General features: G+C 44.0%; 1 protein-coding gene across 12 annotated transcripts in view; it reads right to left on the bottom strand.

The window, feature by feature from the left end:
* The window catches only part of SUSD1 (sushi domain containing 1), a 200,582-nt gene that overhangs the window by 157,311 nt on the left and 30,158 nt on the right, over nt 1-13,113 (bottom strand). For all 12 annotated transcript variants that reach the window (XR_014472984.1, XR_014472986.1, XM_083179480.1 and 9 more), the window contains exons 4-5: nt 12,778-12,930; nt 12,406-12,585 (exon numbers count right to left, since the gene is read on the bottom strand). Coding sequence is in view for 10 of the 12 variants with exons in the window: in XM_083179480.1 (XP_083035606.1) it covers nt 12,406-12,585; nt 12,778-12,930 (333 nt within the window). In the remaining 2 variants the exon portion in view is untranslated. The remainder of the gene's footprint in view (nt 1-12,405; nt 12,586-12,777; nt 12,931-13,113) is intronic.

Genomic DNA, 13,113 nt, shown 5'->3' with positions numbered 1-13,113 from the left:
TACCTCCCTTTTTTTGCAACATTTCTATAGGGATTGACAACCCCTTTTTTTGACAGCCGCTGGCTGAGGCCACTCATACAGGCGCCCCTACAGTTACTTTGGTAACTGACCCCCCCTCTTTTTCTAGAGTGGGGGCTTCTCAAACTGTGGCTCCATAGTTTAGCCACAAAGCTAAGAGTATGATCCACAAAGTAGAAAGCTTCTAGGTACTGTTGGACCTGAGTCAGAGCCGATCACTAATCTGCAATTTTGCGGTTAGCCAGCACCCAGACAGAGTAAAAGCCTGCCCTGTGTAAATATGAGAATGAATTGCAAAATGTTGCAATTCGGTATCCTGTCGCATATCTGTATGCAATTCACTTACCATCTAATTATTTTCCCAATATGTGCAAATGTAAGTCTGACCCTTCCACAACTCTGAGACAGAGACAGGTTAATCAAGACCAGCTCCCTAAAAATGCCTGGGAACGCCTGTGTTTTTTGACACTCCCAGAAAACGGCAGGTTTTACCCCCAAATGCCAAGTTCCTGTCCTTCGATTTGCGAGGGGATGGCAATTAGATACTGTATTTTCGCTATTTCTGATGCTATTTAGGTTTGCGCATACGCGCTATGATCCATACACATGCAGTCATTCCATAATCAAATGGATTGTGAATAGCGATCAAATATGAAACAGACATCTAGTCCATCATCTATAGAGTGTAGTAATTCAGCGGAACAGTAAGGGATCAGAAGCTATTTAAAGTACCTTGGGTCCTGGTCATGGTCAGTAAGCCGATGAAAGCGATTCGCCATCTTACCGGTAGCTAGTATAGGGATTAAAAAATTTGGGTTCTGTGGCTGGAAAGGGGATGGTTGCTTAAAAGCCTGGCAGCTGCATTTTGTACGATCTGCAAGTGTTGCAAAGCTTTTGCTGAAGTTCAAGGCAGAGGTCATGCAATCAGTGTATAAATCAGGATTTTTCAAGGAGTGTTCTAACAATTGCTCTCTTTAGTGGTTTGGGAAAAATGTCTGGGTACTTATATGTTAGTTGGGCGCCCACTATATTTAGTACACTCATACCCCCACTATCCATGTCGGCATGGAGTTGATTTTATATAGTGTGGCGAGCGCAGCGAGCCACCGAGCCCGAAGCGTGGCGAGCGTAGCGAGCCCCGCAAGGGGGGCACGAAAAACTAAGCAAATAACTTAGTGGGCACCCAACTAACATATAAGTGCCTAACATATAAGTGTCTGTCTGCAAAGAACATTGAACTATCTTTGCAAATACAGAGACAATTATGTCCATACATCATATCAGAAACTTGGTTGAAGTAGAGTCCAGATCACAGGTAGTTGGTAGTTTCAGCTTTCTTTCCTATTTATTTGATCAAATTCCACATCAATGGCAAAAGTATTGAACATTGGCCATAAACCATCAATGATTTAAAATCATCGATAGTCGATGACTATCCCTATTTGTTACAGGAGATAAGGGTTTTTTAGTCTCACCCTGCCCTGCCCTGGTGAGTTTTTATAAAAATGCCAAGGGATTTAGGAATGGAAGGCTGTGCTGGAGTAATAGGAACAACCTCTCACGGTGGGTGGAGTGAAAATATAAAACTGGGGGTATATAAATACATTGGGTTAATGAGAGAGTAAGTACAGATTGCATTTGATGATGAGAGAGGATTAAACCCTATTTCTATTTTTCTCAAGTGAGTGATCCAGAAGTTATAATGCAGTTCCTGAACAGAGTCTGGTTTCATTTGGTTATTGCTACATCCAGTTGACTCTCTCTTATACAACAGTTGTATTTTGAACAATGATTCATTAAAAGAACTACAGGTAACTTTTCCTTTCAGTCACTGATTTAGATTCATACAAGTTATTCTAGAACAAAGCAGGCTTGTGGCAAGGTGATAGAAGCCATTCCTCCTGTATATGTGTGAAATCTCAATGTGAGGCCCCTTTGAAGTGTATATTCTTTGCAAGGGAAGCGATAAAATGTCTCTTGGGAATAAGTTGGAGCCTGTGTTTTAATTAAAATGAACAGCAATCCCAGAATGCAGAGGCTGTATGTATTTTTTTCGATAAATTATTAATTGAATAGAACAGAGTTATTTGCTGAACAGAGAACATATGTGATTGTCTAAATGTCTAAAGTTACATACACACTGGATGATAATCACTTCAATCATGTCAACGGTTGCTGACCATGCGTGCCCCTGCGCATCATCAGCAACATCCTCCATCTACCCTCTATGCAGGACTGACAGGAGACATCGCTATCTGGGGCATGTTGTGGATCGAAATTCGTAGCTTTGCGGGTCATTCAAATGCTGCCCGCACCCACGGTGCTGCCCACATCATGGACCCCGCCGCCTGACCCCCGCCAGCTCCCCAGGGATATACATGCAATAAATCACATGAAATTTATTGCATGTATAATTTGTCACACCAACTGCCAAATGGTAAGGAGCTGTCCGACCAGTGTATGGGGGCCTTAAGTGCTTTAGGAAAGATTAGGAGTGATTTTGACGATATGTCCAATTAGGCTATGTACATATTAGAATAATGGGATATGATAAGATATTGTATACAATTTCCCGTGCTCTCCCAGACATGTGATCTCTTATGTACACTCTATAAGATAACTTATGTGGTATACATCACACTATACAATGGGCCTTATTCTGGTTGGTGCGGCCGGGCCGTACGCGTACGTTCCGGGGTTTTTCATGATCTGCGCATGCGTACATTCGCTAATGCGCAGGCGTGAACACTCCACAACGCTTACGGACGGGTCTCTCCGTGCGAAAAAACCTGTACGCGAGAGTACGGCCATTGGGGGCGGCATAGGGGCGTGTTGAGGGGAGCGGCCGAAATAATGAGGGAAAATGGGCGTAAATATGGGCGTACACGGGGGTGTGCACCAAAAATGAGCGGTGCTACTACCGCACGATCGCCTAAAGCACCGTTCACTTCGGACACAAAACAGGCGGCCGCCAACCGCCAGCTCAGACCACCCCTACAGATACCGCATGCCTGCGTGCGCCTGGGTTTGCTAATTAACGCTGATTACTACTCAAACACATACACCTGAATGTAATAAGCAATGCTGCAGTCTATTAAGTCCAAACCATGATTTCACTACCTGCAAGCCACACACAGCACTCAAACACATTGGAAGCTTATCTTTCTATATTCTCTACATTTAAAGGTTTGTTTAATTTAAGGTAAGAATCTTTTTAAGACCTGCTTATATATGCTAAGGTAGGTATTTGTTAAACAGTTAGACACATTCACTACGTGCTTTCATAGACTTTACACAGTAGCACACTCAATCTACACAAGTCGACATGTGTCAACGTGTTCACTCTAATACAAACATAGGTTTTGTATTTATGATACAATAACATAAACCACATCTAACACCTACAAAGTATGTTTCAGCAATGTTTTAAGCCCATGCCCACTATTTTGCACACAATCTTTGTATAGTACCCAAAATACAGAACTGTACCACTATCTGATCTGCTATGAATTGGATTTTACTACACTCTGGATGTAAGATGCCACCAATCACATTATTGCACTCACATCTCTCTAACAAAGGATTCCTACATCTGCTTATGACACTGTAAAATCATATATATTTAAAAAGTTATACATGTTTGTTCACAAGCAATTTTATCATGTTTGGCCGATTCACACATCTTTTTTTAGGGAGGACACATATGCATTCCTACACAAATGTACCTTTTGACCCTTGTTTGTCTGCCTCACCCACTCCATGAGGAAAGCATTGTTCTGGACCTGCTTTTACCTACTACTGTAGGAGCTACCTCACCTGCACACAAACTGCTTTCTCACCTATTAAGTTGCTCTGCACATGTGCTGACACAAACTAATTAGCAGGGAAAAGTTGGATAGGAACATGGGAATGGCCATGGAGAGGGTTACACATGGGAAACTTCTACCACACTTCAACAAATGTTCAAAAATACCCTGGTCAGTAAGTACACATAAATGTAGTATTTGTTTCACACAAGAAATTACACATACAACAATTTTGTTTTAATTGGTAAAATAAATTTATTTGCTGTTCAGCATCACAGCTTATTTGACACTTTAATGTCATAAATCAAATAAACAAATAAAATAGACACAAAAATAAAAAAACAGCCAGAACAAGAGGTTGCATATCTCCAAACATGTGTTACCCTGCAAATGCAATGGTGAAAGAAATGGGGACACCAGAATACGTACTGCAACAACCAGGGTGAATACTAAGCAAGATACACACCACCAAAAATTTATCCTGCATTTGTAGAGGTCAAAATAAGAACTTTAATGCCCATGGCACGAAAATGGATCGATGGCCAACTCAGGAAGTGGATGTCCAGTGCAATTTAAACATTTGGGGTCCAACCACAGAGGAAGTGAACCAGGTCTCATTATTTGGGCCCTTTTTTCCCCCTTTTAGATGGGGCCTTGGGGACAGGGGCCTTTGGCTCAGATGGCTTGCGGCGTCTTCCCCTAGTGGACACAAGAGGGTCAGCAGAGGTGGAAGGTTGGGGAGCAGCTTGGGGTGGGCCAGCAGATGGTGGATTGTCCCTTAGGGACCTGGCGGTGGTCAGCAGCTCCGCAAGAATTTCATTCTGGCGGCTGAGGTGTTGGCCAATGCTTTGCATGCCAGCCGCCAGAGTGTCATTCATGCGGTTGAAGGCCTCACACTGCTGCCTGTTTGTGGCCTTCCAATCCGCCAGAAATTCCCCAATCTGCTGCTGACGGATCGCAGCATCCACCCCTTGCTGCTCGATCCTCTCCAGCATCACCATCACGCTCTCATCCCATGTCTCCTGTGGCTGGGGGTGTCGTCTTGGTAGAGGCTGGACCACTTGCTCCACCTGTGGCTCTGCAGAGGAAGATGCTGCCGGTTCATCCTGGGTTTCTGCTTCTTCTAGGATAATAATTGAAAACAATGTCACCATCACATACGCACAAAAAAATATCTTTCAAAATAAAATGCATTACTGTGACTTACCATCAAAAGCAGCAGCAAAGACCTCCGCCGGGAGCTCACTATCCATATTGGATATCCCCCTGACCTCGGCCACATCAATGACGTCCAAGGCGTCCTGCTCCAGGGGGGTATACTCCAAATTATCTGGCATAGGACCTCTCCCGGTGGACATGCTGTGGTTGTACCGGTCAGTCATCTTCCTCTTCAGTGTCGTTTTGAAGTCTGTCCACCTACAAGTTTAAAAATACAAATATCACCATGAGATATGTGCACCACTGTGCTACGTGACATTTCCTAGTGTGGGTGATCTTATGTTTTTTAGCCATATGTGTCCCACACACACATTAATGTCTCCATTAGGAGGCATTTCAGTGTCTCATCTCATTCATTAGGCCACTAAATGCACATACATAGATCACTATGCAGAAATGACATCATCCATGGCCAAATTATGCACCTCCACCTGTTGTGAAACTACACATTCCACCATAGCTTGACAGTGTGGTTATTATGGAGTAATTTAACTATGGGATGGCATACTGGGATGTGTAGTTTCTCACCAGCTACATGTGCACAGTTTGGTCATTCTTGTTTCAGTAGCATCATATGGAACATGTTACAACAACTCTTTCAAAAACACACTTTCTCTTGTCCCATCACATACTTCACATACTTCACATGAGCAGAACTGTGCCCATAACCTCACATCACACCAATGGTGCATGTTTCATATATCAATGTGGGTTATTAGACATGGTTGTGTTCACATGTGACATTGAAGTGTAGCACTATCTACAAACACACCTTTCTATTATTCTCAAAACATACATGTAACATATGTACACACATATGACATTATCAGGGGGACAAACACACTTGCCTTTTCTTCACCGCTAGCCAATCTCTGACCACTGGTTACACCTGGTTCACTTCCTCTGTGATCTTGTCCCAAAGGTTTCTCCTTGCACTGGCACCCGGCTTCCTGGTTGGCAATTCGATCCATTCGCGTGCTCTGGGCACTAAAATTCTTAATTCTGCCTCTACAAATGCAGGGTTTCTCTTTTTGGTGGTGGTATCCTGCTCAGTCTTCACCCTAGATGTTGCAGCTCGTTTTCTGGTGGCCCCAGTTCTCTCACCATGCACCTGCTGGGTCACACCTGTTTGGAGAGATGCAACCTCTTGTTCTGGCTGGTTGCTTGGCCCTTGTGGAGCTGGTGGAGGTTGAACAGGGCCTGTTAGTGAGGGGCCCGCTTGGTCTTGCAGGCTACTTCTCTCTTGAGCCCTCCTTCTCCGCTCCTGTTCCCTCTTCTGCAAAGCTTCAAGCAGGGATTCTGCTGTAGCTCTCTGTAGAGCGTCCTCAGCTGCGGAATCATCTGAGCCAGACATGTTTGCAGCAATTCTGGCCTGCATCTGACTGAATATTTATATGTTAATCTCCCGCCATGAACAAGGGGGCGTATATTTTTCCCCGCAATGTAGTTGCTAATTTACGCCGATATTTCCCGCCGATAATTGCCGCTTAAATTACGCAGGTCTCAACGCACCTGATCAATCACCTGTATATGCACATACACAGGTTGTGGAGCATTGTGTGCTACATCGTGAAATGTGTGCACCTGTCATTCCAATGATGAGTGTTGTCAGCTGGTATCTGTTGGAGTTCGTGTATGCTTTGTGAGTCACATTTCAAAACATCACGTTATAATGCTTTCCTTACATATGTAATGAGTATGAAATTGTCATACACCAACATGTTGCATTGTGCCCCTTTTAGCAGCGTATTTATTAGTAGACGGTTGCGTGTATTCTTTTCCGCACACTGTATATACAGTACGTCTCTCCATGGAAATCGGTGTATTGTGCCCCTTTTAGCAGCGTATTTATTAGTAGACGGTTGCGTGTATTCTTTTACGCACACTGTATATACAGTTCCTCTCTATACATTGAATGCATGCTGTTGGTTATGGTGTGTGTGTATATCTGAACGGTCCGCGTAAGTTTCTATTCGCATCCAGTTTATTCATGTAAGAAGGATTAATAAAGTTAATACTAAACAAACAATTTTTTACACCAATCAGCAAGCACCAAAAGTGATATATGTACCTGCAATTAATAACTGCGCCATTGCCACTATGACTTCAACCAGGGCTCGCGCGTTTTCGACCCAGGAGCTGCTGGCCTTGGTTGAGGTCATGGACCGTCGGCTGGGGCCCAGGGGCCCATATGTGTCCAACATGGACAAGCGGCGGGCGTATAATGCTGCCCGCCGCCTAATATACACCCGGACCGGCGTCCGCAGAAGCCTGGCACAGGTGGAGCGCCACTGGTTTGACCTGCGCCGGCGGCAGCCAGTGTTACTTTGCTCTATTCGCCGCCATATTGCCCGATATAAGTTTTTATTTACTAGTATGTCTGCGTTTTTTTGCAATGTTTTCTGTACTTTTTATAAATATGTTCCTGAGTATGTGGGTGTATAGGGGGTGTATATGGGTGTATATGGGTGTATAGAGGGTGTATATGGGGTGTATAGGGGGTGTATATGGGTGTATATGGGGTGTATATGGGGTGTATAGGGGGTGTATATGGGTGTATAGGGGGTGTATATGGGGTGTATAGGGGGTGTATAGGGGGTGTATATGGGGTGTATATGGGGTGTATAGGGGGTGTATATGGGGTGTATAGGGGGTGTATATGGGGTGTATAGGGGGTGTATATGGGTGTATAGGGGGTGTATATGGGGTGTATAGGGGGTGTATAGGGGGTGTATATGGGTGTATAGGGGGTGTATAGGGGGTGTATATGGGTGTATAGGGGGTGTATATGGGGTGTATAGGGGGTGTATATGGGGTGTATAGGGGGTGTATAGGGGGTGTATATGGGTGTATATGGGGTGTATAGGGGGTGTATAGGGGGTGTATATGGGTGTATAGGGGGTGTATAGGGGGGGGTTTAAGTAGTTGGTCAGTTTTGGGGTGTAGCATATCAATTAGTTCGCATGATAAATGTCTGAAATATAACAGCAATGATAATTTGTAAGGTTATGAGCATGACTAATGTGAATTTTTCTTTCCCCCTTTTTTATGAAACCCAACCTTCGATTTCTATCCCATCAACATGAACATTTCAGCACGGGCAAGGGCACGCATAGAAGCCCGGGAGGAGGCAGCCCGGGAGCAGGCAGCCCGGGAGCAGGCAGCCCAGGAGCAGGCAGCCCAGGAGGAGGAAGAGGAGGAGGAAGAGGAGGAGGAAGAGGAGGAGACAATGGGTCCAGCTGGGGCCCACCAAATTTTGCCATCCCCTTCCACCAGCCACTCCCCAACCCCCACCCCCTCCCCAACCCCCACCCACACCCCTACCCCCACCCCCTCCCCAACCCCCACCCACACCCCTACCCCCACCCCCTCCCCAACCCCCACCCACACCCCTACCCCCACCCCCTCCCCAACCCCCTCCCCAACCCCTACCCCCACCCCCTCCCCAACCCCCACCCCCTCCCCACCCCATTTCCAACCCCCCTACACCTCTCCACCACCCACCCCCAAACCTCTCCAATCCCCACTCCAACCCACTACCACTATCCCAAGTCCTATCCCATCCCCCTTGCTCCTGACCCCCCCAACCACCGCACACCCAACCAGCGGCGAGCAGGATAGCTCAACTAGCCGTAAGTAAATAATGTGTCTATTGTTTACCTACACATTTCTACACATAAACAATCACAACAACCACATATGTGTATCCAACATCAACATTAGTTGCAACATATCACTGCAGGGCGACCATGAGGTGTGGCCTGTCCTTCTCCAGGAACAAGGGTCCCCTTGGTGGTTTTTTGGAGTGTGGCCATGCCTCACCCCTTGAATAATTGACATAACAGTACATCCAATGAGATATCCGACATTAGTGGTGTTGTAGTTATGTGGGTCCAGGTGTTGGGTAACTCCAGTTCCCAGCATGATGTGCAACATTAATTTATAGATTGTTTTGTTCATAGTGTGTGAGGCCATGCGGATGCATGCTTTACAAACATAGCTTTAGGCCTATAATTTGTACAGCAATGTCCTAAATTTAAAATATTAAGGAGTGCTTAAGCCACAACAATGTCATAACCCTTAAATAGCACAGCCTAATTGTGAGGTTAGAGGTGAGTCCCCCAAAACCAAACTACCAATTGGGATACAGCATACATTCATCCAATAAGGAGTAATTTTTATGTAATATGTCACATATGTAATATGTCAACAGAATAGTATTTTGGACCATGTTTACAGCATACCCATCTTCAATGTAGTGGAAAATTGTATGTGGCCTTCACACTGAACTCACAAATTCATATTATGTTACAATGCAATAAACATTTATGTATATGATATATTAATTATAATGTGTTTTTCCCCTTCACTACAGACACTGAACAGCACCAGGAGGAGGTGGCACGGATCATGAGGGAAATCTTCCTGACCCTCCTATATTTATATATTCTTTTTGGCCAACTGGAGGCCCTCATTTAATGTTTTTTAGACGTTTACAATTTTTGTTTAAAAAAAATAAAAGTTCATGTACAGTTAGAAGTTGCCTGTGTTGTTACTCATAAATATGTTATAGGGTTTGTAAGGGCAGGTACATACAGATGTGTAATGTCAGTTATATTTGTAATTTGAGGTGAGGGGTAACGATTGATGTGTGAATGTGTGTGTTTTTGAGTTAAATAACACATAGTGAAAATGCATGAATGTTTAATGTTGTTCGATTAAAACATCACACATAACATCAGGGTAGGTATACATGTTACACATTTTGGTCAAACTAATTATGGACATAATTTAGTACATATACAGAAACACCAACATAACTTGATTTAAAAGTAACAGCAATGTGGGGACACATAGATAGTGATTAAAATGCCACATTAGAACATAACAAATATACATGTAATGAGGGTTAAAATGTTGTTTTATTAGGGTCTTTATTAAGGTAGACAATTGAGTTAATAGAAAACAATAATTGAATAACAATTAGAATAATTAATTAATTGTCAGAATTGGAGTTGAAAGGCAAGATTTGCAGGTCCATATATGTGAAGGGTATGCCAGCGTGCACGGACGTACGCTCACTCTCACGAGCGGTGACATAAGCCGAGTTTTCTATTGAAAACAATAGGGACCCGTCCGTGCAAGCTGGCGTACGCTCAGATAGCCGCAAGAAGTCGGTGGGAAGACGGACGAGAGACGTCCGCAAACGGTGGCGTACGCTCTGTTGTACGCTAGTTGTCGGAGTGTAAGGGCTGGTCCGTCCGTGTACGTTGGCGTACGCTCAATTGTACACCACTCCCCTTCGACGTTGTTTCTGCCCGTACGTATGCGGCTGAGTTGTGGGTGGACTTAACCCCAACGGCCGCGTATGGAGAGCGTACGCTAATAGTGACCTACGCACGTTTGGCCGCACCGATCAGAATAACCTCCAATATGTGCTGAGCATCACCCAATATCTCGCCATTAAGCCTGCATGCAGGGCTATCAGACAAGATGCACCGGAGTGTGGAACTTAAACACATCGTGTGTACACATTACACAATATTGAACTGAACTGAAGTAAATTGTTGCAATCCTGTACAATATTAGTAAAAACCCTGTTGGAAACGCACATCTCGTCGTCATCGTCCACCACACACACACACACACACACACACACACCCCGCTGCCAAGTCCCATCACACCCATGCATTCCACCACTGCAAGAGAAATCACTCAATGTCACCCGACCATCTAATGATTTCACCTGCCTTTGCAAATAAAAGTCATTGGAGACTGACTCTTATGTGCAGCTGCCAGGACGAAGACAGGGCGATCGGATGATGTCATATGACATCAGATGCCCGCCCCGGCACACTTCGTCGCGCCCGCATTCTCATGGGAACTCCCAGCATTTTCATGGGGACTCCCATGAAAAGCTGGGAGTTCCCATGGATCACACTCGACCCCGCCTTCATCTGCCCCGCTCCCTGCGAACGGCGCAGTGACTATGCAAGTCAGAGAAGCCATTTGTAAAGGGGAGCTGCTGCAAAGGGGACCTGCATTAGTGCATAAAATAGCAATTGTATGCCCAGTCCCCCAATCATCGGAAAGAGCCGAATTCACCCCATTCCGAGGAAATTAGAATTACTCCCTATGTGTATGGGCCCTAAGGGCCTGATTCAGACCTGATCACTTGCCTGGAATCTTTGGATCCCAGCTATCAGGTAAATGCTGTCCTGCCAGTTTCTCCCCTTGCCCTTGTGTACGGCGGCAAATATGTTTGCAGCCATGCACACAGAGGGAAAACCATTCTCTATCACTCCCTATCGAATGGGTTTCCCTGTTCCCAGTGCCAAGTAAGTCTAGATTTAATTGGTGCTGCGATGGCTGTGGGAGATGGAGGCCGCTGCTGACATAAGCGCCCCTCCCTCCCGAGGGCCTGTTCCACCTTTTTAGGAGATGCTCCCAGAAAACACCAGGGTGCCGCCAACAAACACCCCATGGCTGTCAATCAACTTTCAAACAGCCAGCGATGGCTTAGTTCGCACCCTCACAGCTTACCGTGCAAATTCAGAACCATTTGATAATCATCAGGGCCTTTAGTGTCATAAAAATAAGTCCTTCGATATTTTCAATGCTTCTTAATTGAAACTATTTTGTGGAGATGTTCAGGAGCATGTAAAAGGTCATGCAGCCATTTTAGGGCACGCTCAGTAGTTATGCTAACCAATGAGGCACTTTGTTTTTTTCTGTAGTAGCAGGCATGTTACAAAGTAGATAGCAAGATAGTTGAGTGCAGCATGGCACAGAGGCCTAGGATCATAGACAGCAATTTTAAAATACCATTGGCTCCTGAACACTGTTTTTAAATATACATATAAACATGATGAATGCATGTGATGCCACCATTCGGTGACCAATAAGGCAAATGCAGGAATATTCAGCCTTGGGCATAAGGGCATAAAACAATAGCTGCATCTGTACATTAAGGATTTTTCCTGTCACTAAAAAAAAATAACAATAGCTGTATAAGTAAATATAATAATAATGTCTGTTCAGGCTTGTCATTTTTTCAGTTAAATAACCATAATTAATAGTTAGTTGGGCCAAATATGCTTAGCAACACACACTTTAGAAACAAAATATGGTAGAATACATGTCAGAGGCTTACCAGAAATCTGAGACCGTGAGACAGAGAAATCAGTCCATAACCTGGAATATGCCTACCAAACGGTCATACATTTAGGGCTTTACGGTACTAATGTATACTGATTTAGGAATATATGAAACTTGTTGGTCTGCACTTGTCCCAAACTGATACAGTTTCCAGTTGCAATTTATATTATGGTTTTATAAGGTCTGTGGTAAAATGATGTCTCACCTTTGCAGACCATGGTAGCACCTTCCCATGTCCCCTTAGTTGTGCAGACAGACATGTTGCTGCCATGATCAGGTAGGAATCCAGGCTCACACATATAAGTTACACGATTGCCAAAGGTTGTGTTGCCTGCTAGGACTACTTTGGAGTGGGGACCTTCCGGAGGCTGTCCACAATCCACCTCTGTGAATAGAAAAAGGAATAATTAAATGCAGAATTAAAAATAAATATGTTGTGAATCACTTTACGCACACACATATATATATATATATATATATATATATATATAATATATTCACACACAGAGTATATAATAGTGTAAAGCGATTCACAACATATTTATTTACTTCACAGCATTGTCACTTATTATCTTACCTTTGCACAAAGAATGGCCACCGTCTGCCTGGAATGGTTCAGTACCATTTAGTAACCTGAATCCCTCTTTACAGTAGCATTGATAACTTCCAATAATATTTATACATTTCCCATTATAACCGCAGATATCAGATACTTCACACTCATCAATATCTACAAGAGAAAAGGCAAGAAAACCATAACATTTTCAAAAAGGAATATTTTGAAATATACAAAATTCCCTATTAGAGCTCTATAACTCTAGAATTCGAAAGCGTGCTAAAAACATTCTGGCCGACTCTAGTCACCCGTTTTCTAGCTCTTTTGATTTATTACCCTCGCATAAAAGGTTTAGAA

This window comes from Crinia signifera, chromosome 1 (assembly GCF_055691185.1).
Source record: "Crinia signifera chromosome 1, ASM5569118v1, whole genome shotgun sequence".
In the NCBI taxonomy this organism is placed as follows: Eukaryota; Metazoa; Chordata; class Amphibia; order Anura; family Myobatrachidae; genus Crinia; species Crinia signifera.
This window is presented reverse-complemented; position numbering and strand designations above follow the sequence as displayed.